General features: G+C 51.5%; 1 protein-coding gene across 2 annotated transcripts in view; it reads right to left on the bottom strand.

Moving 5' to 3' along the window:
* Window positions 1–2,340: 2,340 nt before the first annotated feature.
* The window catches only part of GPC1 (glypican 1), a 200,495-nt gene continuing 176,596 nt past the window's right edge, over window positions 2,341–26,239 (bottom strand). For both annotated transcript variants that reach the window (XM_039556802.1, XM_019289507.3), the window contains exons 4-9: window positions 15,338–15,503; window positions 13,259–13,389; window positions 9,592–9,711; window positions 8,971–9,104; window positions 7,651–7,826; window positions 2,341–7,169 (exon numbers count right to left, since the gene is read on the bottom strand). In XM_039556802.1, the coding sequence (XP_039412736.1) occupies window positions 6,949–7,169; window positions 7,651–7,826; window positions 8,971–9,104; window positions 9,592–9,711; window positions 13,259–13,389; window positions 15,338–15,503 (948 nt within the window). In that variant the 3' untranslated portion in view covers window positions 2,341–6,948. The remainder of the gene's footprint in view (window positions 7,170–7,650; window positions 7,827–8,970; window positions 9,105–9,591; window positions 9,712–13,258; window positions 13,390–15,337; window positions 15,504–26,239) is intronic.

Genomic DNA, 26,239 nt, shown 5'->3' with positions numbered 1-26,239 from the left:
GTTCAAAAAGTGTTTGGACAATACTCTTGGGCACATGGTGTAACTCCAGGGGATGTCCTGTGCAGGGCCAGGAGTTGGACTCCATGATCCTTGTGAGCCCTTCCAACTCAGCATATTCTGTGATTCTGTGATTGATCTTCTCCACAGCATCTTGGTGCCCCTTGCCTACAACAAAAGCACCTTTTCAGTACCCAGGAAATGATTTACTAAGCTGGCCAGATAGCGTAGTGCTAATCTTTCTGGACTTCAGTAGAATTGCTGGTGTGCTGCCAGGGCAGAGAGTATCTTACACCAGACTGTGCTGACATGGGTTTGAACTGCACAGGACGCGTGGAGATGGGCCAAGCCCAGCCAGGTGAAGGTCACATTGGCCAGTGCTGGGCATGGGGTTCCAGGGCTGGTCGCAGGTGCCAGCTGCTTCCTGGACGCTGCGCTGCTTCAACCCTTTGCTTTCAGGCAAAACAGGAGCATTCGACTGGTATTTGCTGCTGACGCAAAAATGAACCTGGACTGTCGCAGCAGCAGAGCACAGACTGGTGTGAAATGGAGTGCCACTTATTAAGGAATTAGAAGTGAGATACAAGAATGAGCTTTTATTCGACCATGGAAGAAGGAGAAGTCAACCTGCCACACACCTGCCATCGTTTGTGTCAATAGCAACCTGTCAGTGAGATGTTGGCTCTGGGGCCAAAGGAGACAGCTCTCTCACGTGTGCACGAGAGCATGGTGTCCCCTCCTGTTATCCAGCACATGCCTCAGCTCCCACACGTAGACTTATTCATCTGCCCTCTTTCTTCCTTTGCTCAGGGCATCTGGCTCGTGCAAGGCTCTGCTGGTCCCAGGAGGCATGGTTCTGGCTGGGCCCCTGCGACTGGAAAGGAGAAACCTCAGCAGGAGAGCACTGCCCTGATGCTGCCCACCCCAGCAGCATGGGGCGGGGTCCTGGATTCCTCCACAGCCATTGTTTCCACGGATTTTGGACCCTCCCTGTCACTGGCTCTTACTCATTTTAACATTTCCATGGCACGCACCCCTTATTCCCAGGCCATGAGGCTGGCAGTCAGGCAAGGAGCCTTTCTGCAATCACCGCCAGGGATTTCCTTGTGGGACAGGCACACATCAATTCCCCACACTGTGGAAAAGAGCCAGCTGCTGCCCTACCTTCCTCCTCCTGCCCAGAAACTGGCCGAGGCTCATCCTTCTTTCTGCCTGCACTCATCAGTGGGCTTTCTTGGGCCCTTGCAGAGAGTCCCTGGGGGGTGCTTTATGGGCACACTCCAGTTCGTACCAAAACCATGATCTTTATTTTGCATGGCATCACACTTGCCATGCCATGAACCCTCCACTGATCTGTATGGGCGGCAGTAGCCCATCAGATTGCTCTGGTGTGATTTACTGGTTTACCAGTCCCTGCAGCTTACCCCAGCACTGGTCCAGGTGTTCCCCGGGTGCCACCATCTCAGGGCAGCATTCTTGTCACATTAGCACCAGCAAATGCCACTGGGGCTGCACCTGAGCTCCCTCACTCTGAGGCTATGGCTGTTTACTTGCAAGCTGCCTGCTGTTGACCTAAGGATGGTCATTCATGCTAGAAAGGCTGTCCCTTCCCACCAGCCTGCCCTGTACCGTGTCTCTGTGCAGAGGAGGAGTTAGGAACAGGGCAGTTGTCACTACACATAAGAGTAATTTATAAGCTAAACACAAATGCCATCTCCTGGCAGTGAAGCCAGTTGCTGCCCCTGTAAAGAAGATGGTCGAACTGCAGGGTAACAGCCTCACCCCCTCACTAGAAAAGGTCTGATGCCTCAGTCCAGATTTTGCTGGGGGGGTTTCTGGTCTTGGTGGCACTGCCAGCTGGGGTACAGTGCCAACAGCCCCAGTTATAATGGCTGTGTCTTGTCCTCTTGCCATGCACCTGCAAAGTGCCTGGACCCACTGTCTTTGTGAGCTCGCAGTAGGTACTGCTGCTGCTGTTGGAGCCCCTGAAGCCTTCCCTGCTTAGGAGAGCAGTGACGTATGGCTGCAAGGAAGTGGGAGCTGAGCTTGTATCACACCCTACACCTCCTGCAAGCTCTTAGCAGTGAATTTGCAAACATGCAGTGTTCGGTGACATTGTGAACTGCAGAAATATTTTCAGACACCTTTAGTAAACACAGAGCCGTAAGAAGCCATCACTTCAGATCATAATTAGACACCGAGGAGGCAAAGCAGGCGACTGTTGTGCACAAAACTTCTCCAAGGAGAAAACCTCTATTTTTTCACTTGTATTTATATAAATGTGTGCATATGGTGAAAATAGCTATAGCTGCAGGAGAGGAATCTAAATAAATACCTACTCACTCAAGGGTATCAGTCAGTTTATTAAATTTAGCAGATATTTGCTTCCAGGGTAGAAGGATACACTTTCAGTAGTTTCCAGTTACCAAGTCTCTCTTAGACATTTCACAAGCAGCTTCCAACGCGTCACCCTGATAGCTACAGTCACCCACTTCTGGAAGTGGACAGAGCTGAAGCACAAACCTTTCTGCTGCACCAGTTCAGTCTCAAGCACATACTGGTGATCAAACATCCCCCTCACTGCTCTATTTGCTGTGAGCCCCTCCAGTAGCTGCACTGGTGCAAAGCCATGGTCTGTAATTACCACAACACTTTGTAAGGATGAATACCAAGGGCATTTCTGATTCTTTATACTGTTATGCCATGACTGACTGTGCTTCTAGATGAGAAAGAGACCACTTAGGATCCTTGCTTTGATGACTCAAGCCAGGCTCACCTTGTTCCCACAAACACACATCCATACAACCCAGCAGCTGCTCCTCTGAACAGTACAGCAATGCAGGCAAATCCCTATCACCAACACTGGCATCAGCCCATTGTAGACTCGTGGCTGAAACATGGTTTCATTCCTCAGGGCTCCTATCCTGGCCTTAACAGGGGAAAAAGAAAGAAAATGCCAGACTCAGCTTAAATAGAGAAGAAATAATTGCCCTGTAAATACAGATTTGTCTCCAGCCTTTTTATTTATACAAGGATTCAAAGAACATATTTCAACTTTAGATAAACAGTGCAAGAGAGTTACAAGTACCTTGGTAACAGAAAGAAATAGATAACTGTCCGGCTATGCTGATAAGTGAAATAATTCTTACTCCTGCAGATAGAAATGCATCTGTTTAAAGCAAAGGTGGACTTCAGATATTCTGCTATACCGTAGCCCCTACCAAGCCCACCGGAAAACAATAGGCAGCTTGTCATTTCTAAATGAGAAGTAGCTGTGCTCTCAAAGCCTTTTGAGACCCTCACCATTGTTTAAAACATACACGTTATGGCACAAAGAGCAGGCTGAAAGACAGAGACACCAGGAAATCCACCACTTGTGGTTCTCCCCTTCCCAGGGATGGGGCCTTTGTAAATTTTTTTTCCTACACCACCACCCCCTTCATACCCCTGTCGAGGCCTGTTCACACCAGAACACCATGGATCACCATCTTGATAACACTGAAGCAGATGTTTCACCCCAGCCAGCCCAGTTCCTCAGAGATCCCCTCATGCGGCCAACCCAGGGCAGCCACCAGCCACGGAGCTGGGGAGGTGTGTCACAGTGTTTTCCAGCAGGCAGTAGCCCAGGAAATGTCATTTATAAGCACTGAAAGGCCCCAGGTTCTGCACCAACCCGACCACAGGCTCGGGGCTTGTCTGGACCTGGGTTGATTTCAGCTTGTTCAGCCACACCAGTGGTTGTTTAGTCAGCAGTAACTATGGTTTGCTTCAGTTTAGAGGGATACCCAGTTGAAATCCTGGGGGTCTCAGCCATTTCAGCTCCTGGGGAAGGTCAGTGGCTCCTCCCCAGGCCACTTAATGGCAGCAGCTGGGGAAACCACTTCAGGGCAAGAGAGAACAGAAAAACTGAGTAACCAGGGACCAACAAAAAGCAGCAATGTAGGCTGACCATGGACAGATATAAAAATCAACCCCAGCAGATGCAGGGCCGAGGAGGAAGCGTCACCACCACCATCGTCCATCTCTTGGCACAGAGGGGACCGAGCCCCCTGCACTGCCCTTGCCTGCTGGCCCAGACCTCAGGCTGCTGCCCTGGTCTCACCCTGGCTTGGCTTCTGGAGGGTGGAAGCTGCCACTCCCAGGGTCAGGAGGGATGTGGAAATGGGAGCTCAACCCCAGCCTGGTGGTGAAGGCATCAGGAAGGGTCTCCCCTGCATAACAGATTTTACTGTTTCTCTGAGGTTTTGCCTTATTAATTTGCACTATCCGGTTCTTTTTCTTGTAAAAGAACCACTAGCTTGGGCTATTAAATTGTAACTGGATAATCAGCAAATTCCTGGCTTCACATTTAAGATGTGAAGGGGACCATAAGAAGCTTTTGAGGATAACAGGCAGACAGCAAAAACTAATTGCACAGAAATGGAAGTGACATTCAAACTCCCATTCTGCAAAGCAAAACATTGGCCTCAGCATCCATGTGTTAAAACTCCAACCCCACTGCGTTTTGAACAGGGTACAATGTTTTAATTCTTCCTCCCCCCCCCCCCTTTTTTTTTTTGCTTTGGATGTAAAGCTTCTGCAAGATTGGTTGTGGGGATTGTTGTAACCGAAGGTTAAATTTGTATTTGCAAGTCTGATTTAAAAAAATTAAAAAGAAAATATAGGAACTCTTCAGAGCAGTAAAAATCATACGAATTTGCCATATGTCTAGGAGTAAATAAACTTAGACAAAACCACAACTTACATTTATCCTCTCCAGGGTTCTGATGGGTCTAGTGGCACAGTCTGTCCTTCAGCCATTGTCCAGCATCCCGGTGTTCGTTTCTGACACCCTACCAGATTAGGTATGATTTTGCCTTACAAGAAGGTGAGGCCAAGGCAGAAAGGATGGGCAGTCATTGACATGAATCACTGTGACTTGGAAAGGCCAGTCAAAGCTGACCTAAAATCTCTGCCTAGTTTGAGGGCCCCCCCCAGTGCCGCCACTGGGCCCCAGGTGGAATCCCTGCCCTGGGGAGGGCAGGAAATGAGAGCACCTTGAACTGGCTTTCTGCATTACCTTGCTCATGTCCTCATCTTTCCCTAAGTTGCACACTTTAGAAACTGCTAATGTTAAAAATGTTTTTTTTTTTTTTTCCTTCTTAGAAAACAGCCAAACCCCAACCCTACAATGTTTGCTCAGCCCAAAGGCACTTCTCCTCTGGCAAGACAGAGAAGAAATGCTCAAATGCTGTGCAGACCAGTAAAGCAAGAAACAGGCCCAGCTCTGCCCTCCCTCTCACCCGAATACAAACCCATCTGAAGCTCAAACCCAACCCTGCCTGTGCTCTTGGCCCAAGCAGTCACAGTGACTGTGTTGTATCTAACATCTGCTACACCTACGCCTCCAGCCCACGCCTGCTGCTCATCAGGCACAGAAGCCTCTGGAAGCCCCAAACACACAGCCCTAACAAGCACAGACACTCCTACAGCTACATGAGGACATTTATAATTTCACTCACCACCCCCAGTCTCAAAACCTGGCACAGAGCCCACCCTACCAAGCAATTCGGAGTTAGGGCAGCCACCCACATCACCCAAAGGCTGGTGAGTGGTGGGACGGGGCAGCAAAGGGTGAGCCTGGCCCTCCCCTGAGCCAAAACGGAGCTGCCAGTGGGTGTCTGACCCGCTGGCTCAGCCTGTGCCTGCACTGGTTAGGGAAGGTGTATTGGATGATGCGGAAGGGACAGGTAAAGTGGGAATCCATTAAAAACCTACAATGCAACTGGAACAAACACTAAAGGTAAAAAGAAATCCCAAACAAAATGTGTCCCATCCTCACATTCCCCCTGGTAGGTGCTGCCTTGAGCCAGTGCTCTGGATAGGGACCCAGAGCCGATGGTGATTCCCACCAGCCCCTCTCTGCCCTAAGGTTGGGGCACAACCAGTCCCAAAGCTCCAGTTAGTAAAGTGTCCCTGGTCTCTTGTATTACCAAGAAAAAAACCAGATTCCTGTCCATGGCTGGGGCCAGAGAAGGAGGAGGCAGCACAACTGTCTGCCACACAGAGAATCCCTCTGTACATATTTGCATCTCTCTGTTACCTACGATGGTACTGCACTGCAGGTAGAAATTGGACCATTGTTACTTGGGTAAAAAATGGCTTTCCAACTAGCATGCAAAGAAAAAGTACCCCAAACCCCAACCCCTAACACTCATTCCCAGTCACTTAGATGTAGGAAACCTACACTTCAAATTGTCGTCAGCTACGAGCTCTAGTCAAGAAACCCACTTGTGACCTTTCCAAAGAAAAAGGGAGTTCTGCATTTTTGGGTCCAACAGCCACTGCCAAACTCTTTCAGTTCAACCCACCAAACCTGCTCACGCTCCTACGTACACCACTGGAAGTGAAGGGCCATCTCTGCCCACCTAGGAAGCACAGAGGAAGAACCTGAAAGAGCCCCTGAATGCAGCACGTGAGCTGTGCCAAAGATCCCAGTCTCTCCGCGTTAGGAGCCAGCGCTGCCTGTGGCACTGTGGAGCTGTCAGCAGCGGCACTCTGGCCCGCGGCTGGGGAACAAGGGCAGGGCAATTGCATATTCCACTGGAGGCAGCAGGACAGCTGCCCTCGGAGGGGTTGGCCAAGTTCCCCTGGAGCCCTCTGCAAAGGCTTGTTTCAGCCCCAAGAGCCAGTTTGTGGCAATAACAAAAGTAAAACAATGAGGTACGGAAAGAAGGGCCCAGCATTGGGGAAAGACCAAGAAAGAAGAAAACAGCTCGAGCACTGCCAGAAATAGCAAACAACTGAAACCTTTTGAAACCTTTTTCTCCTCCCTTTTTTTGTTTTTTTTTTCCTTTTTTTTTTTTGCCAAGGTGAATTAAATATGTCCTTTGGTTGGTTGGTTGGTTGGTTGGTTGGTTTTGGCAAAGTGAAGCCCTCAGCCGCAGTCTGTTTCCTGGCTGTGCCAGTGAGTTACCGCCACAAATGCTGCGCGGCGATGACAGCCACCGAGAGGAGGAGGAGGAGGGAGGCAGAAGGCAAAGATCTGCTGCTGGCCCCATTGACGCCGTGTCCAGACTGCTTAGGAATAGCGTTTGTTTCTGGCTGCCTGGTGCTGGGGCTCTTAGAAAGTCTTTTGCCACAGACGTCATCAGGACAGCTGTCCCCGCTCCCAGAGCCGCTCATGTCGTCACCTGTGCAGAGACAAACATGAGTGAGCACAGACTTTCCTTATGGTGGGCAAGGCCTTCCCCTTGCTGCAGCCTCGGGGAGCTCTGGTCACCAGCCCTACCCTGGCCACCTCCTCCTCCTCTCTGCATCCCTCAACGTGGGATACAAGCTCATACCTGACCTCCTGGAGGCTTTAATCACCTGCTGCTGCAGCAGCCGGAAATTCTGGAGCAGACAGGAGCAATGGCCCTGCCAGCAGGGCTGGGATTGGAGACAGCTCCCCATGATTCAGTAATGCACTAGGAACACCACAGCCTCCAGCCACCCCACAACAAGTTGGCTGCACTCAAGCAGCCCCTTAGCAGCCCCTTGCCAAAAGCCAGGCTGCCACAGCCCCTCCATGCCCCCAGGGCCCAGCAGCATCTGCAGGGGCATCTGTGCAGGCTGCAGGACTGCTTGGCCTCTCTCACCCCCCTCGAACCTCTCTGGTTCTGCTACACTCACTTGTGTCTTGAAAATCCACATCATTCCCGATGTTAGCGTTGCCCAGCCGGTTTGTCATGATCTTTAGCTGCATGATTTGCTGGCGAATGGTCATATCTGGTTTGGTGATGTCCACCTCCACCTCTGGGTTGTTAATCTGGTTAGCCAAACCATCCCCCATGACTTGGGGCAGGTAGCTGGGAAGGAAGGCAAAAGGTTTAGATGTTCCCCCCCAGCTCAGCTCCTCTCTCTACAGACACCAGTGAGAATCCAGCCTCTGTGAACCCCAGAGAGGCTGCAGTCAGTGCCACTGACTTGTGGAACAGCCTCTCTAGCTGGTGTTTGCTGAGAGGCAGCCAGCTCTCTGCATGGCCGAGCCATGCTGCCATGGCCATACCCCAGCAGAGGGGTCTTAGCTTGCAGGAGGTGCCTGGTGGCCTCGCAGCATCCCTGTCCCAGCATGGGGAGGGATTTCCTGCAGGAAAGGTGGAGGGGTTGCTCTCAGGCTGGTACCAATGGGCCCACAGTGACACTCCCCCATGGAAAAGTCTCTGTCCATATGGGAGGCTGAGGAGCATTTTAATCCCTGCTTGGTTAGATCCCGTGGAGACTGACACCCTGGGACCACTGAATGGCCCCAGCCCAGTTTGACCAGACAGGCTCCCAGGGAAGCTTTAGTTAGCTGGGAGCTGTCAACCAGAGCTGCACTGCTGCCTTCTGCAGTGTCCTGGTCCTCCTGCTCCTGCAGATCTGTGACACTGCTGGCAACAATGTGAAATATGGAAGAGCTGAAGGTTTTGGCTTCAGGCTGGCAAAGCCAAGCCCAAGAGGTCTGGGGAGAGAAGAGAAGAAAGGTGCATGTCCAGCAGCTGCCAGTCTCCCCTCAGCCATCCTTTAACTTTGGCTGGGGTAGGAACTGTTTGTGCAGCTGTTTGACGTCACCTGGGTGCCCCCTTTCAGAGGGAACAGCATTCCAGAGCAGGTATGGATAAAGGGACGTGTATGCAATTCTCTGCAGCAGCTCTGGAGCTTGTGAGGTAAATCCAGCCCTGCTGCCTTCTGAGTGCATGTGGAATTGCAAAACTGTTTCCTTAGTAGAAAACTACACAGTTATTTCATGGTGAGTGCATTTCAGTGCTTAACCCTCAACACACAGCAAAATGACACCAGGCTTGACATTCCCAGGTACCAGCTTTTCCAGAAATGCAGCATTGCTATGGACAGGGACAGACTGCTCACTCTGAACAAGTGGGGCTGGCTGCAATGATGTGTAAGTGCCTTTTCAAACCCTTCCTCTCACTCCAGGCTGGTGCTGCCCTGGCACTGTGACCCACTCCATACCTGCCCTTGGTCATCCCATTCCAACACTTGTCATCCGACGCTGAGCTGGCCATTACTTTTTTGCTGCACAGGCTGCTGGGCAGGGTGATCCAGTATGTCTTGAGAGCTGTCAGATTCCCTTTCGCATCTAAAACCTGTAAGCAAATGGGATGCTCAGGGCCATGAGAGCTCTGGGGTGCCCTAGGGCTGAGGGAAGTACAAAGATTCTGCCTGTTTTTTGTTTTACCATCATAAAATCTATTTTTATGCAAACAAGGATGTATCATCAACCTTCCCCTAAAGACCATCAACCCAAGTGCCCAAGGCTAAAGGTTACATGCCAAGGACTGTTCCAGTACCACAAGATAATCAGGAGAAAACCATCAGACTAGGAGCCTCTTCAGATAAGTCTGGCACCAAATCCCTGGGAAATTGGTTATCAGCAATGTATACCCAACCCTGTGCAGAGGCAAGAAGACCAGGTCTGCTTGGGTCACACCAGCACTTGATGATCTGATCTTCTTCAGACGTGCAGCTCAGCAGCCCCCAGAGGGTGTGACCCGACCTGCAGGACCCAGGGCCGTGCTGGCCAGGCTCCCAGGGCACCCCTGCCCTGGACACCAGCTCCAGACACAAACCCACCAGCATCTCCAGTGCTTGCGCAGAGGATTTGGCTTCCAATGTCACCTTCCCCCGTCTCTTCTTGTCCTCGCTACTGGAGCCTTTTGTGCTGATTTTGGGATTTCCACAGCCTTGGAATACCTGAAAAACAAACCAAACTTTCTATCCCACGTTTTGATGCTATTCCTTTAATTATTTAACACTCCACAGTTATGGGTTATATTTCCTTCTTAAGTATATTTATCCTTCCTATTGCCAAGATCTCAGAGATTCTGGCTTAGTTTCTAGTGCCAGATGTGTTTTCACCACATTGTAACTGGTTTTGGTTACCACTATCAAGCAAAATATTCAGCAGTTAACACATTTTTGGATGAGTCACCAATATTGATATTAAATTATTTATAGTAATTTTATCTGTTCTTCTTATGATTGGAAAATAAAATCCTGGGAAGAACAAGATGGGAGTTGCTCACACTCATTACATCAGTGGTGTGTGCTTCAAGACTACAGAGCATGGGAGCCTCACTAATGGACAACAGACTGATGTGGGACTATCCTTGTGACTCCTGCACTCAGCATCCACACTTGGGAAATCAATGTGCCTCCAACCAGGGCAGTGCAAGGACAGCAGATGTGCCACAATCTGTCAGGTTGGACGTTTCAGGGGCATATGAGGCAGCAGAATTGATTCGTCTGTTACCTTCAGGTACTTCCTATGATCCTAACTACCTGCCCAGGTGGGCTTTGCAGCCAGAGGGCAGCAGAAGCACTTGGAAGATACAAATCCTCAGACCTGGCCTCTAGGATGAGGTGAGGGGTGTCCTGGAAACACCTGCTTTTCCCAGTCTATGCATCACCAGTCCAGGCAGCAATACCTCTGCTGCAGATCACCAGGGCTGGGCAGCTGAGCCTCACTGGTGGCAGGAATGCTCAGAGGGCCAGGCTGCACAAAGCATCAGAGGTCAGGAGGGACTTTGCACTGTCAGTTTGAGTCAGAAAATGCCAGCCTTTCCAAAGGAAGCCATCTGATTTGAAAAGAGGGCTCCGAGCTTGTTGTGGCTGCCAGGTGCTGTCAGAAGCTATTGATAAACGTGACTTTGCCTGGTGTCCCCTTAAAGCAGAGGAGTCAGGACCGCAGACAGGAGCTCTGCTGACACAGCCCGTGCTGCTCGCTGAATGCGCTGGCTCGTGGATTCTGACAGTGAACTCCTAACCTAGCCAAGAGTCTCTTGTTGGTGTGTCTGAGGGACATTCAGCCCCCAAAGGCCCCTCCTGGGGTGCCCTATCCTGCTGACCAGATGGATCTGATGACTCCAGCAGTTCAGCACCAAGCCAATTTGTTCATCAGTCTCGTTCACTCTGTGCAAAAAACCCACCCTGAAAACTGCTTGTAGAGCATTTTCAACTTGGTTCTACAAAACAAAACCTTGGTATCACTGCTGTATTTTACTGGCCTAATGCTGCTGTTTGGCAGATGGCCTCTTCCAGGAGATAAAAGTCTGGGGAGGTGTCCAGGACAGTGGCTCCCATAGCAGCTCCAGCACAGTGTGGTACCAAGGCAAACCTCTTGCCAGCCCAAACGCTTGCAGTGAGAAACACAAATTACTGCTGCAGGAAACACAACTTCAGCAGACTGAGGGGGTCGACAGCCTCCTGAATAATGAGAGCAAGTAGGTGTTTGCAGCCTCTGATAGCTCCTGCTACCTGAAATCCATGAGAGCCACAGGGAGAAAGGGGAGTGGGAGGAAGCAGGGAGAGTGCTCTGTGCTGCCCTGAACACAAGGCTCAGTACCACAAGTGCTTATTTCCAGTTTTACCCCAGAACCCAGGACAAACTGTGACTGAGGGTGGCACTGGGGCCAAGGGCCACTCCTGGCTCCTCTCAAAAAAGGGGTTCAGTGTTGAGGAATACATTCTGTGCAGGTGGCTCGGGGTGCAGCTGCAGATTCAGAGCTGCAGATTCAGCTCTGGCTCGCCCGAGCCAGGAGTTGTGCACTGCCCACCCTTTGCATAACAAAGGGCACAGGGACCTGGGGCACCAGCCAGGTGACCAGACACTGAGAGGTGGGGCATACCCGGATGAGACTTTTGCATGCTTGGACTGTGAGGGGATAAAAGCCTAGGGGTTCCTTTGTTGTCCTCAGAGGCACCAGTTTGAGTTTCTTCTGTGTAACTGTGCTGTGAATAAATTGCTTTATGGAACGAGAGATCTGAGACTGCCATGGGAAACCTGGGATGGAACCAGCGAGGAGACCTGGCCTGGCTGTGTGAGTGGGATGTGCAGGAGTCAAGTGGGGACCTCTCAGGTTGTGACGTGCCACAATTAGGGACTGCAGTCGCAGCAGCAATGGTCTCTGGTGGTGGGAGTGTGGCTGGCCAGACTGGGAGGTTACCCTCATGTTTAAAGCCTTCAGCTGCAGCCCAACCTGCTGTCCTCAGCTCTGAGAGCAGAGATGGCCAGGACTGGCCTGGGACAGTCCTGAATTCAGCTGAGAACAACATCCTTCATCTGATGGCTTTGCCATGCTCAAAAACAGAGCTCAGAGCTTTCGCATCTCCTGCCCTCTGCTATCTGTGCCACCAGCAAAGAGTGGTCCATTCACCTGGTCACCAGGTCATACTGAGGAGCTTATCAAACATGTTTAGTTGCTCCAATCAAACACCAGTTAAGACTATTTAGCCCTTTTCATTTCACCAGATTTACTGTATTCCCCTTGGAAACACCTCTCTTTGCAGATGATGCTGTGTTTTCCCACACCGTGGATTTGCTTTTATGTGGAAAGCCTCAGTCTCACCTAACAAGGAAAGAAAGAACATGGCCTTTCATGTCAGAAAAGAAACCTAACCCAGTACTGGGATGCATGCTGCTGTTAGTGCTTTGATGTGTGCCAGTGAATTCCTGTTTGCCAAGCAATACCTCTGGCCCTTCCCTTATCCAAAACCCAGTTAGGACCTGTCCCGCTTCTTTCATCTGCATCTCTGCTCTGACTGGGATAGCTGCAGGACCCGGGGAGTGTCTGGGCAAAAGGCAGGAGCCCTGGAGGGCTGCTTTTGTTCCCAAAGCTTCTCTTACCTGCAGCTACAGAGGTGATTGTGGTTAAGTGGATAAATATACTAAAAATAGAAGACCAACAGAAGAGACCTTCATGATACATACTTCTTGGAAGACAGGTGAGCCTCAGGAGAGCCTGGTCTGTACTCCCCAGATGGACTGCCAGATTGCAGCTCCGTCCCACGGTACAACCTGATAGCCCAGTGTTTCCACTGCTCAACATCCCCTCGAGGCAGGTTAAAGCAGCTGCCTCCTGTCACTGGGGACTGTGCACTTTGTGTAAATGCCTCAGCTCAGCCACAACATCTCAAAACTCTTCAGCACAGAGGCCCTTGACAGCAAATGGCACATGGCCTCCCCCCGTCACTGTGTATGCAGTCCCAGCTCCTGTGCCTGTACCCAAAGGAGGCTGGCTGGATGTGGCAGGGAGCAGTATTTGGAAACACCTGCAAAGGTTTGTGCCTGTGTCAGATGGGTGGTAGGAAACCAAGGTAATTTATCATTAAAAGAGTGGGCATTTGCTCTCTTTCATTCGTCATCTCCTGCTGTTCAGCTGAATAGTGAGCACAAAAGAGCATTTGGTCCTGGCAGTTGCACATGATGTGTCCTCAGCCAGGCCCAGGCACACGCTCCTACCTTGCTCGTGATTGAATCTTTGTTTTCTTGCAAGTTAGAAATGGCTTCAGCGATCCTCATGTGAATGGTCCCTATGACAGTGTCCACGTTGTAGGGTCCGTCGATCCGATCAGCCACCCCGATCAGGGAATCTGGTGGAACAAGGCAGGGACAGCTCTCATCATCACTCTGGGCAAACCAAGGTAAGGATCATGCTCATGCTGGCTGGGAGAAGCTGCTGAGCCCTTGGCAGGTCTCCTTGTTGGGAGACACCTCTCCATTTTCATTACTGCCCAGGTGCACACTTGTTTTCCTCACTTTACGTAAGTAAAGCCACTCTCTGTGGCAGAGGAACCTCCTGCAAATGGTAAATGCACTTTGGCTAGAGTGTTCACCCAAAGTAACCAGCATTTCCCTGGGTGATACAGAAGGGAAAGCCAGAAAACTGGTGCAGAATTATTAAGAAACACAGAGCAATACTTGGCTCTCACCCTCCTAACTCAGTGCATGTCTTCAGCAAAGCACTGCAGCCAGCAGAAAGTGGGAGAATTGGGGTCAATAAGGTGCCAGAGGTAGTGGATGTGGGAAATAGCTTCTGTGGCAGTGAAGGAGTGAGAAAAGGAGTAATTCTTCTCACCTTCACCTCTGGAAGGACAACAGCCAGGGAAATATCAGGCTATACAGGTACAGAAGCAGACCAGTATGCCCACAACTAACTGGTAAACAGGGAGTGACTGAGGGCTGCCTCTTGCTCTCAGCTCCTCCTGGAAAGCTCTGATGTCCAAGCACTCCTGCCTGGCCTGGAAGTTCCAGCTTGGATTGCTGCTTTGGGACTGTGCTTGGCTTACTAAGAATTGCCAATCTCTGCCTACCTCCAGAGACAATTCTCAACACTCCAGTTGGGTCTGAAGGAAGGACAGCCTATATGCTCTCAATATAAGGGGGTATAGCTTGCAGTTTAATTTTGCTGCCACTCAGAGCTTGTGGTGTCATCTTTGAGACTGCATATTTCAGACAAATAGTGCCTTGCAGAGGCACTAATCTTGAGATACAGATGTTTAAATCAAAGGTTGCACCCCCAAATAGTGATAAATTATATTTGAACCACTTACTATAAAAATCTTCCTTGATTTCACCTGCCCTAATTTGTCAAACTGAAAGAATAACTCTGTATTTCATGTAACAAAATTGTCTCTGGCTACAGAGAAGGGCCTGGAGAAGGGTGAAGGAAGGACACCACCAGTAAACCAGCCTTTGACTCCATTTGCTCCCATCCTTGATCAATTTGTGACCTCTGACGCTGCAATGTACAACTGCAATTTGAAAGAAGCTCCAATTTTCTCCTAGCTGTCACCCCTTGGCAGTGTCTCTTGGGAAGAGGAAGCCAGAATAAATGCAAAATGCACATGGAATTGCTTCCCTGTCAATCCAGGAAAGCTGTACAGTGATGTTTCAGGAGACAGGCCATCATCCTACCAGGACAGAGTGACAGGAACACCTGGCTGGCTCTGGTCAGAAAGGCCAAAGGGCCACTGAACCCCTAGGGAAGGGACAGTTCCTCCCCCTCCTTTGCAGCAGCCTCCCAGTTGCTCCCACAGGGAGCATTTCCAGTTAGCTGTGGCACAGCTGGCCTGGGCACCTCTCCAGGCAGCGCTTCCGCATCCCTTCTGCAGTGTCCCTCGAGAGGCAGGTGACACTCCTCGCACTCCAGCGGGGTTTTTGTTGTTAATGCCAACCCTGAGCCAGCCTGTGGGGCTGCAGCTGGGAGGTGAGCTGGCAGCTCGGCTGGCCAGGCAGCGGGTGCCAAGGCAGGGGAAAAAAAGGCCAAGCCCAAGGTCATCTCCTCTGGTGCCTGCCCTCCGTGAGTCCAGACAAACACCAAGGCTCCCTCAGGTCTCAGATCACTCCAGCTGTGCATGTGCTTGTGAGAGAGAGAGAGGAGCTTGCTGAGTGATGCTGTGTGGGCACAAGGACTGAGAGCTTTAACATTGCAAACAACCTCCCCTGAGCCTCCCACCATCCTCTTTACTCGCCAAACACAGCCTCAGACAGTTCAAAGGTGAGAGGCAGCTGTGCTGCAGTAGAGAAAGGCCATCTTACCCATCAGGTACTTCCACTCGGTGCTGAGGTCTGCCTGGTTGGCCAGGCAGCCCTTCACGACGTTCAGGCAGTAGTTGTTGCATGGCCTCACGCTGGACATGCCCCGGCAGTGCGGGCAGTACATCAGCTTCATGATGGCACGAGTGCACTCGTGGCTGAGGGACACCTGGGGAGACAGGTCAGTCAGGCACAGACTGCTCAGGGGGACATGTGGGTGAGCTTCCCCCTTCCCTGGGCTGAAGGAGCTTGCTGTGATCTGAGAGGCAGCACAGCCCCCTGCATACATGGACCAGGAAAAGCCACTTCCCCTCTCACTGCCTCTCCTTCCCCCCACTCTTCCTCAGGTGTCACTCCTGTTGGAGGGACAGGACCTCTGGGGCAGCTGCCAGTTCCTCAGGCTGTGTTTGAACCCAGCCTTCTGTGAAAAACCTGTATGTGAGCACCATCCCCCTTCCAGCCAGGTCTGGCGGCCACAAGGACAGCTTGGGCTGTCCCCAGCTGTAACCTGGACCCTGACATGGTGCACGTGTGCCCCTGGAGCCTCTGCCATCAGTGCCACCACCGTGCCCCTTCTGCAAGGCTCTGCTGCCACTGTCCTGCAGACACAGGTGTCCCACACAAACTGCACCTCCAGCTTCCTGGGGGGACGCACAGTGGGGCCCTGGACACAGAACCTTCCCAGCTGGTATCTTTGGAAAGGAGAATAGTCTTGGGGGAAGACTTGCACAATTCCAAAATTATGGGCAATTGAGAGCACTTGACACTGGGAAGTGATTGCTCTCTGTGAGCACTTCAGGAACCGCAGGCAGCCAGTGACCTGGGCCAAGCCATGCCGTGCCAGCAGCTCACAGGCCCTGCACATGCAGCTGGTGCTTTGCAGAGCTGACTCTGGAGGTGGCTTTGCCACCTTTAACTAGACCACCCTGGTCCTGCAAGCACAGAGCCAGCGCAGGTGCAGAGCCCAGAGAGCAGGGCCACAGCCTCAGCAGCACGTCAGTGTCCCCCCAGCCCATCAGCCATGGGCCAGTGTCCCCCCATCTGCCGTGGGCAAGGGCTGACAGTGCACTGAGGGGTGAATAACAGCCTGGCAGACCCTGCAGGGATGCTGGCAAAGGTCCATGTTCCCGTTTTGTTGCTAAAATGTCTTCTCTTTTGTGGTCTTTTTCCATCTTTGCTCAGATCCATTTGCAACTCCCTTGTAAATCTTTTAAAATCATTTACAAAAGAAAAAAATGAATGTCTCTATGAAGTGTCCCTTGGTTCCAGGTACTTGACACTCTCAAGGACCCCAGAGGGGAGAAAAGTGATGGAAGGGACAAATCTTGAAAGGAAAAATCCCTGGGCCTCCAGAAAGATTCAGTTCTGATGTACCCTTGGGAGAGTGTGAACATGCTGAGCCCAGTGTCAGAGGTTGTGAGAGAAAATCCCTAACCTTCCCCCCTCCGGAAACTGTCTGTGTGGTACCACCCCACTTCCAGTAAACCTTGGATACTGGATGGTGCTGAGGCTTCATTGGGTAGGAATACACTAAAATAACCTTGTGAGAACCTTCTTCAGGATGAGGACAAAATTTTTTAAGTTTTGGAGAAAGAACCCAAACAGAGCCTGCTTCTCTGGCCCAGCAGCCCAAAGAAGCCATGAGATGACTGCAGATAAACCTGTGTCCCATCGGGGCCAGAGGGGCTGAGCCCAGCAGGAACCCCACACACACACCAGAGCTTCCCTCAGCTTCCTGGGGCAGCTTTGGGTCCCTGCCCTGGGACAACTCCTGCAGGCAGAGCCCGGCTGCCATGTGGCTCTGCCGCCAGGAGATGGAGGCTCCATCCTGCTGCACCGCACAGCTGCCGCACGCCTCATCGCACGGGAAACCCTGAAGCCACCACTGTCTCCTGCCTCAGCAATGCAACAAAGCAGAAGGACAGGCAAACAAAAGAGTGCTTCGTTTTTCATCTCAGGGCTTAAATAAGCTTGGCTGAATAGTGACTGAAAAGACACCAGGTAAGAGCACGGTGCATGCTAACACAGGCTGTAGCTCCAGAGAACTCACACAAAAAGCAGGGATGCAGTTGGGAAAGGAGCTGTGACCTCCCCTTCCCCAGGCAGAGCAATCACAAACATGGATTATATGGTGACACTCATGACCCAGTCCTGCAGCCTGCACAGGCCATCAGCTCCTGAACACAACTTGGTCCCTGTGCTTTACTGACACAGCCCATCACTGCTCATCCCGGCGTATCCAGCTGTGGCCATGGAGCACTGTCAGCTCCCACTGCACGGACTGGGACCTGCGGCACAGGTGAATCCTGAAACGTGGGACTTTCCACAGCACTGAGGGGAACCAGGGAGCAGGCGGATCATTTGCCTTTACCCACACACATCCCTGGTTGCACTGCACAGACTTCTGGAGCAGAGGGAGCTGAAATGCTCTGGAAAAAGGAACACAGCATTGCCTGCAGGAAGCACCCCTGAGGTGGTGTGGGCCAGCCCCCCCCAGGAAGAGAGGACGGCCACCAGAAGCAAGGACACAAAGCTATTGATAGCCTGCCAGAGTCCACGGGAGTCACTGAAAGAAGCAAGAGTCACATTTTGGCTCAGAAAACCATCTCCAAGATGCTTGAAGTACAGTGTAAACCCAGCCCTGCACCGCAGCTCTGCGGAGACCACAGCGATCCCGTATTTCAGTGAAGCTTGTGACAGGGCATTCACAAGTCCTGCTGCTTGCAAAACTCATTCTGGCCTTGGGATTTACTTTGTGTGTGTCAGAAAGGACCCTCACACCCGGAGCTCAGCACTCCCTCACCCACAGGAGAGTGACCGTGCAGGGCCACCCATGCCCGGCCACCACGCAGAGCTGCAGAAGGGCAGCGCCTGCTCCTCGGTGCCCACCTGCTCTGTGTGCCCTTTGGCACAGCTGGCGAGTGTGGGCAGCTGCCAGGGGCCCCGTGCTGCAGAGAGCTGCCTTCCGTCCTCCTCCCCTGGCCACTGCCACCAGCCACACTGACTGTCACCAGCCACACTCACCATCACCAGCCACACTGCCCATCACCAGCCACACTGCCCGTCACCAGCCACACTCACCATCACCAGCCACACTGCCCATCACCAGCCACACTCACCGTCACTAGCCACACTCACCATCACCAGCCCACACTCACCGTCACCAGCCACACTGGCCATCACCAGCCACACTGCCATCACCAGCCACACTCACCATCACCAGCCACACTCACCGTCACCAGCCACACTCACCATCACCAGCCACACTCACCGTCACCAGCCACACTGACTGTCACCAGCCACACTGGCCATCACCAGCCACACTGCCCATCACCAGCCACACTCACCATCACCAGCCACACTGGCCATCACCAGCCACACTGCCCGTCACCAGCCACACTGCCCGTCACCAGCCACACTGGCCATCACCAGCCACACTGACCATCACCAGCCACACTCACCGTCACCAGCCACACTCACCGTCACCAGCCACACTGACCCGTCACCAGCCACACTCACCATCACCAGCCACACTGGCCGTCACCAGCCACACTGCCCATCACCAGCCACACCACCTGTGTCCATGCCCATGCACTCCTTTGGGATGCTGCCATCTGCAGTGGGGCAGTGGGTGCAGGCAACAACAGCACCCGAGACTCAGTTTCAACTCCTGAGAGTATGGGGGAAAAAGAAGTACTTCTGCACCTCAGTAAGGAACACTTCTGGATGCCAGAGGGAGTTGTGTGTGCACTGGCAGTCTGTCACTCTCGCAAGGTGGCTTTGTCTCCTGGAGGACAGTGGAGTGTCCCACTGCCCCAGGAGTGGGGAGCCTGGCCCCTACTCCCTGCCCCACAGCCTCTACTCTGAAGACAACCAGCTGACCATCCATCACCACCATTGCTCTGTTGAATCTGGCAGGTGTCAAGCATTCAACCTAATCTCTTGGCAGAAAAGATAAATATTAATTTTTGCAGGTGCATGACACCAGGCTCCACTCCCTTTCCCCAGAGAATGACTCCAACCTCTTCTGTTGGCAGCAGCAGTCCTCTGGCACAAGCAGGCTGCAGAGGTGAACTGAGAAAAGAAGGATAAGAGAGCAGGAAGAGGAATCACACTGAATATTTTCTCTGTGTTTTGCTTGGCCAGAGCTCAGTTTCTCACTGCTCCACCCAGCCCTTGCACTACTGCTTCACACAGGGCAGAAGAGAGTGAGGGTCTGGGGCAACCAGAACCCCTCCCAGCCCTGATCCTGCAAGTTGGGGGACTTGCAACATATTAAGGAACAGTCTTTCAAACATCTCTGAGTCCTCACGGATTAGTTTGCTGAAGTTAGCTTCCAGGTTTTTTTCATCAATGCTGTATCCACACATGGGAATCCCAGCCCCAGTTAGGAGGGGCTGAGCTTCCCTCCTAGGATATGGATCCCACAACACAAGCAGGGGAAAGCTGCAGCTGTCCTGCCTGCTCACCTCTGGGGCACAGCCAGCTCCAGCAGTGGCACTAGGGAGAGGAGCTTCTCGGGTTGGAGCTGTGGGGACACGCATCCTCCCTCCCTGGCAGCTCCTTCCAGATGAACTCCCTCGGTGGGAGTGAGGCAGTTTCTCCAGTCTGGCAAAGGCAAGACTGACCTCCACCTGCACACTTCACCTCCTAGACATCTTCACCTCCTAGTGCTTCTGCTTTCATCCCTCAGCCTTCAAAAGAACCTGAAACATTGAGTTACCCCCTGCCCAACAGCCAGTGGGTGCCAGCTAAGACCTGCAGGGAGTCCCTCCAGCTTCCCAGCACGGACCTGCAACAACTGATGGGTCCATGAGCAACATCCATTCAGCACAGGTGGCCTGAGGGCAGGAGCATGAAAAGTCTTGCAGATGGAGAGAAACCTGACAAAACTGCTTCATCTTTAACTGATCTGGCACAGCATGAAGACAGTACATGACAATAATTGATTTCTCTAAGTACCATCAACCTGGCCCAGCCTGTGGCTGGTTCTTCTTTAAGGAGACTTTAGTGGCACCTACAGTCTTTTCTTAGCTCAGTGACCTAGAAACTGCATTAAGATGTCAAGAGAACATGCACGATACAGTGGAGACGCCATTTCCCAAGAATCTGAAAAAAAGATTATTATTATTATTGAGAGATATGGCTTGGAGCCAGGGCACTCATTCAGTTGTCAGAAGTATAAATAAAAATGCAAAATAAAGCTAAGCTCAGCTTAAAAATACATTGATTGTACGTCATTGCTCAGCTAAAATCCACATACTCTATTCTGATCACAGTGACATCCATGCGTACAGTCCTTTGAAGTGTAAGCCCAGTGATGAAGTGATAAGGAAAAAATGTTATCTTCTAAGATACACCCAAAATAGGGGACAAATCTTATTGAGCAATAAATAATTTTAATTAAAACTACTTTACAGCTGGGGATACAGTACTAGCAATGAGGTAATGCAAGGGGAACAGGTGGCTGCCTCATAAAAAGCCCCGTTCCACCACAAGCACTGACATTTCAAGGAGGCTGTCAGCAGGTATTACCCTGTGACTGTGCTCGGAGCAGGAGCCCAGCTCTGGGCTTTTCCATGGCGACTTTCCAAAGCCTCACGTGCCCATGTTTGTTGGTGGAGCCATGCAACCAGATGTGAATTGCTGGAGGCAAGTGCTTTGCCAAAGCCAAAGACCTCTGCAGACTCTCCTGCCTCCTGCACAGGTTCTTTGAGCTGGGATTTGCTGTGTGACTCCCTGGCACGGTGTTTGCTCAGCAACCAGTGCAGAACAGGCACGTGTGGAGATAATTTGACAGAAAATTGAGAACACATAATTCTCTATTCAGAGTGGCATTGGTTTCCTTAATTTTTCCTCCTCCTGAGCAACGTTTAAATTAATTACAGTAAAATTAATGGCTTTCACAAGCCATTTGCTGAGAGGATGGGCTGGGGGATTAGTGACTAACTAGGTTCCTTGCCACCCCCCAGCCAATTTAGAAAACATTCAGTGTGAAGGCTTCTAACAAAAAAAAAAAAAAAGCTCCTGCCATGTACTTTATTAACATGCTTTCCAAGCAGAGAATCACAGAAACACAGAGGCTTGTGGATAACAACATAACAACAAGTCACCAACTCTCTCCCTTTGCACTTCAGGAGAGTGAAGTTACCCTTCACAGCACCTAACATAACTTTAGGACAATTATAAACTTTCTGAAGGACAAACACAGGGAGGAGAAACTACCTGTAGATGGGGAAAGCACTCAGCTCAAATGCATGAGACACCCCTGCACAAGCACTCGAAGGCCCAGAGACACCTGAGTGCTGACAGTTCTGGGGATGGCCAGGGCTTTAGAGCCCGTAGGACACACAGCACCACTGGTCAAAATGGGCTAGATTTCTCCAGAACAGAGGAAAAAACCTTCTTATCCTTCCTCTGTGCCTATGGAGAACAAATCAAACTTCCAATGTACATGTTCAACCCAAGTTACCCATCTTTGCACACCTACAGATGCTCAGAGGTAACAAGAGCACATCTTCTAGAGCCACGGAACACTTCTCCCTCAGCCCCACCATGGCCTGTTCTTTCTCCCACTGAAGCTCCTCCCCACGTTACATGCTGATTTTCCAAACAGCACCCACTGATCTGTGGACCTCTTTTTACAGTGTCAGGTTTGGTGCAAAAGAGGGGTGCAATTCCTCCTGACCCCAGACCTTGCTGAACCTGCAACAGTAGAAGAGTTTTTGCTATTCTGAACTGGGACCTCATTTGACAGGTCTCACAGAAGAACAGAGAGGGGCAAAGAGCAGAGGCATTTTCCATCATTACCCTAATGCCGAGTGCTTCGAAGATATTCAAAGCCTCCAAAAATACCCTGAGCTATATCAGGGCACAAAAGGACCATGGAAGTGATGATCTGACTCACATGCAGCTAAAAACTTCTATACCCTCCTCACTCCAAAAACCATTTCTTTATCCAAGTCAATTATTCCTGAAAAGGTGTCTGGAAGGACCAAAGTGTGGGATGCAGAGAGGAAGGCCTCAGGGAACTGCAGCTGAAGAGGCACTAGTGCTGGGTCCAGCTCTGTACATCACATCCAGGAGTTACAGGGTCAAGCAATGATCCTTCCCTCCCATCCCAGCTTCCTGAGAGTTGGAGATAAGTTGAGCTTTAGGAAGCCACAGGCATCTGGACAATCTTTCCAACAGTGGCAGCACCAAGCTCCTACCAGAGCAGCACAGGGTGTTTGGGCTGGGCTGTTGCTCTTGGGCACAGAGCCTGGCTCTGGACACCTTCCAGGCATGAGACTGACCCCATGGCTGGTGGCAGGGCTCTTCTGTGCCTAGCAGGAGATGGCCAGCTCCTCTGGCACCCAGAGCCTGCAGGCCAAGCTGCAGATGCTGCTTTTGAAGTGCTGGCTTCAAACAAAGCAAAGAAAAGAAAAAAAGAAAAGAATCATCCAGCCCCAAATCCTTTCTCCTTTTGAAGCCTGGTTTAAAAGCAAATGAGAACCTGCAGCCTAGTTGCAATGTGACTGGACTCCTTGGCCTTCAGGGGCCTTTAAGTACATCTGAAAGGCATTTAACACCAATAAAATAAATTGAGCTCTTGCTGGTATTTTTCCTATCCCCCTTCTCCCCTTGCACATTCCCCCCAGGCTGCTGTGAGCCATCTGTGCCTTGCTTCCCAGGGGAAGCAGGGTTAGGTAGAGTGGAGAGATTCAGGGATGGAGAGAGAGGCCTGCCTGGGTGAAAACTACAGGCTGCTGAAGTGCTGTCACACCCCCACCCCCCGGACTGACAGAGGGACAAGGGCAGATCAGCTGATGGAGGGACGAGGCTCAGCTGGTCCTTAACACTGCTGGTAGAAGTGTTGTTCTGTGGGCTCTATTCCCTCTAAAAGTCCTGCCCAAGGCAGTATGAGGGTGGCCTGCAGGGAGCTCTCTGTGGCGTGGTGTTGGTGTTTCCCACACTGACCACGTCCCTGCCCTGTGGCTGCTCTCCCATTCCCTTCCTGGGTCTCATCTCTGAGGAAGCAGTGCAGACCCAAGGTGGGCACTGGGACCTGTGGTTTTGGTCCAGTATGGGGTTGGTTGGGGTGAAACAAAGTGCCTCCAGATGCATCAGATATCTGTGACAATGTGCCTGCACTGACTCAGGTATATCTTCCCAGGTAGAAGGCCTTGCTGTCTGAATGGCCATTCTAAGCTCCAGAAGCACCAGTTAAACCCAGTGACATCAGGCCTCTTAGGTTTCCAAACCAAGGGATGCTCTGGAGCCAGCAGACAGCAGGCAGGTCTCAGAGGCAGGCATGGGTGCTGGGCAGCTAGAGGCAGAAGCACCCACAGCTGGAGACCTCCCCAGGGCTGGGGCTGAACCAGCCACACGGGCGGCTGCAGCGGAGCCATTCGTGGCACCCTCTCTTACCTCCTCGTGGGAATTTTAAAGGCAGGTGAGGGAAGTTCTGCCTGCTGTGAAAAGCTCTTTCTGGGGCAGTGTCTAAAGGAAAGCAGGTCAGCTCTTCAAGCCACAGATCAGGCTGTGTGTGCTGGGAAATGCAGACAGGTATTCAAAGCCACTCAAATTACCCCAAATCCTTTGGCTGGAATTGTACATTTGGGATAAAGTTGTCACTGTGAAGAACAGCACCTACAAAAACGGGTCAAGCAGAGGAGCTGATCCTGCTGGGCCAGTGATGAGGAGTGCTCCTGAGCTTCCCACGGGATGCCCAACAGCCCAGGAATGGGCTTGGAAAGCCAGCCTTGCTCTCTTTTAGAACAAACCAGCACTCAGAGGACAGGTTTGTGTTTCTCAGGGGAGCTGGCCAGCTCTGTGATCAGGGCTATCTGCAATGTGGCCATTTCATGCTGGGAAACATTTCACTTTTACAGTCGCCCCATGGAGGGACCCTCAAATAGTATGATCAAAACCCAGAAGGGCTGTGATGTTCTTTGCACCTCCACATGTGTAACTGGAAATCCAGGCTACAGCAGCTCCATGCACTGGGCAGTCCGGTGACAGGAGTGGGAGCTGCAGGTGTGCCCAGCCCTCGGCTGGTGCAGGGGAGCTGCTGTGGGGAGCACATCCTGCTCCCTCCACCACATGGTCAGCAGCTGCCTTGTGCATGTTTATGCCAGCCCTGATGTAATTAGCACCTTGACGTGTGTTAAATGAACCAAGCTTTCCAATTTTTCAGAGTGAAACTCTAAAAGAAACAGCTGCAGGTCTGACAGAAATATGATTCTTTCAAAGTCTAATGAATTGTATAATCACTTCAGTCATTATTTTGCATCTTCCTTCCATAAATGCACAGCCACGAGTCCTTGGAGCACGGTGAGTTTTAAGCCTCGCCAAGCCCATCATTCAAGATCCATCAAGCACGTTCCCAAACCTGTCAGGGATGAGAGGCGAGCGGGGTGCAGTGTGCTGGGGGTGGCTGTGCTGGGGTCTGGTGGCACAGGTAGGACACAGACAGCCCCAACACAGTTCAGAGACCCTCCTGCTTTCACCTTAACTGCATTCAGCGCTGTGCTGCAGGAGGGACACGGAGAATGGAGGCTGATGCCAAATCTGTGCCCTTCATGCTCCAGCACAGCAGCTGCTGTTAGGCCTGAGGCCAGACAGACTGGCTGGGTCCAGCCCTGCCAGGCCAGCAGCCAAATGGCCATTCTGCAGACTCAGGGGGGAAAAAAAATATGAAGGCTGGGGTAATCGAGGCAAACTGAGGCAGCAAAACAGAACACAGCACTGTCCCAGTCTCCCTCCAGCCAGTGGTGAGGGCACTTGGAGAGGGCAGTGACAATGGCTCCAGAGGCAGCATCCACAGCTAACTGGGAGGATCTATGTCATTGATTCCTGTCTAGTACCTAACTGCACTCAGATATTAAAATGAGAGAGATTCATGTAGATAGACAGATTGCTGTCATGTCCTCTCCCTCCAGAGGAAAACACTGCAAGCCAACACCTGCCTATTCCACACACTCCCTGCTCTGTTCATTTAACACAGGTATTTCCAGCTGGTACAATTTTCAATCCTTTGAAAGCTAGATTCAATTGACTTTTAACCACCAGGTAAATATGGGAGACATATATCTACTTTCCTGTATTATTTCTTTTCTATTCAGAACACCTATGGGTTTTTATCCCTGAAGGGTTGTGACTGAAACATAATAAGGGATAGAAATACTGGAAAGTAATATGTGAAATACATAAGGATGTGTTCAAGACTGCATGTTTCTCATCCAGCTTGATTTGAATCTATCCAAACAAATTCCAATGTTATTGCAAAATTCCCTCCCCAGCTTTACATGCAGCAGTGCTGGAAAGGAGCAGGGGTGTGTGTGAGGCTGCAGGAGCTGCTGTACCAAGGTGTTTAAAGCAGGAAGGCAGCTGATGGCAGGGTGATGATCCAGGGAGCACAGCCAGATCAGGGAAAGGGATATTAAGCTCCTGGGTTTGCAGGGAGAATTGGGCTGACTGGAACCTAGATCTAAAATAGTTTCAGCCACGCAGTCTCACATACAAACTGCCAGGGACAGCTGGGCAAGAAAACATGAGGCACTTCAGCAGAGGCGACACTTCTCTTGGGAAGGAAGGGCAGGTCCCAGCCCCCTCCAAGGTTGCCCAGGCGTGGGCAGGTCTTGGCAGCCGTGCCAGAGGCTACAAGGGCAAAAGGCAGTCAGCACAGGAGCTGCTGCAAGACCAGTCCCTGAAGGTCAAGAGCCTATTTCAGCCTGGAGTCTCAGACGGTGTTCACAGGAAGGGGTGTCTGAAGCACTGCAGGTCCCCACCCTGGGCCTTCAGTCCTCCTTGTCCTCCTCCCGAGTACAGCCAGTCCTGCAAAGGATCCTTGTGGCATTTTGCACCCTGTGAATTGCTGCTGAAATCTGCAGCACCACAAACCACAAAACAGGCACTGACCAG

Source organism: Corvus cornix, chromosome 9 (genome assembly GCF_000738735.6).
Source record: "Corvus cornix cornix isolate S_Up_H32 chromosome 9, ASM73873v5, whole genome shotgun sequence".
In the NCBI taxonomy this organism is placed as follows: domain Eukaryota; kingdom Metazoa; phylum Chordata; class Aves; order Passeriformes; family Corvidae; genus Corvus; species Corvus cornix.
The sequence above is the reverse complement of the archived record's forward strand: the minus strand, read 5'-3'. Positions and strand labels throughout refer to the sequence as shown.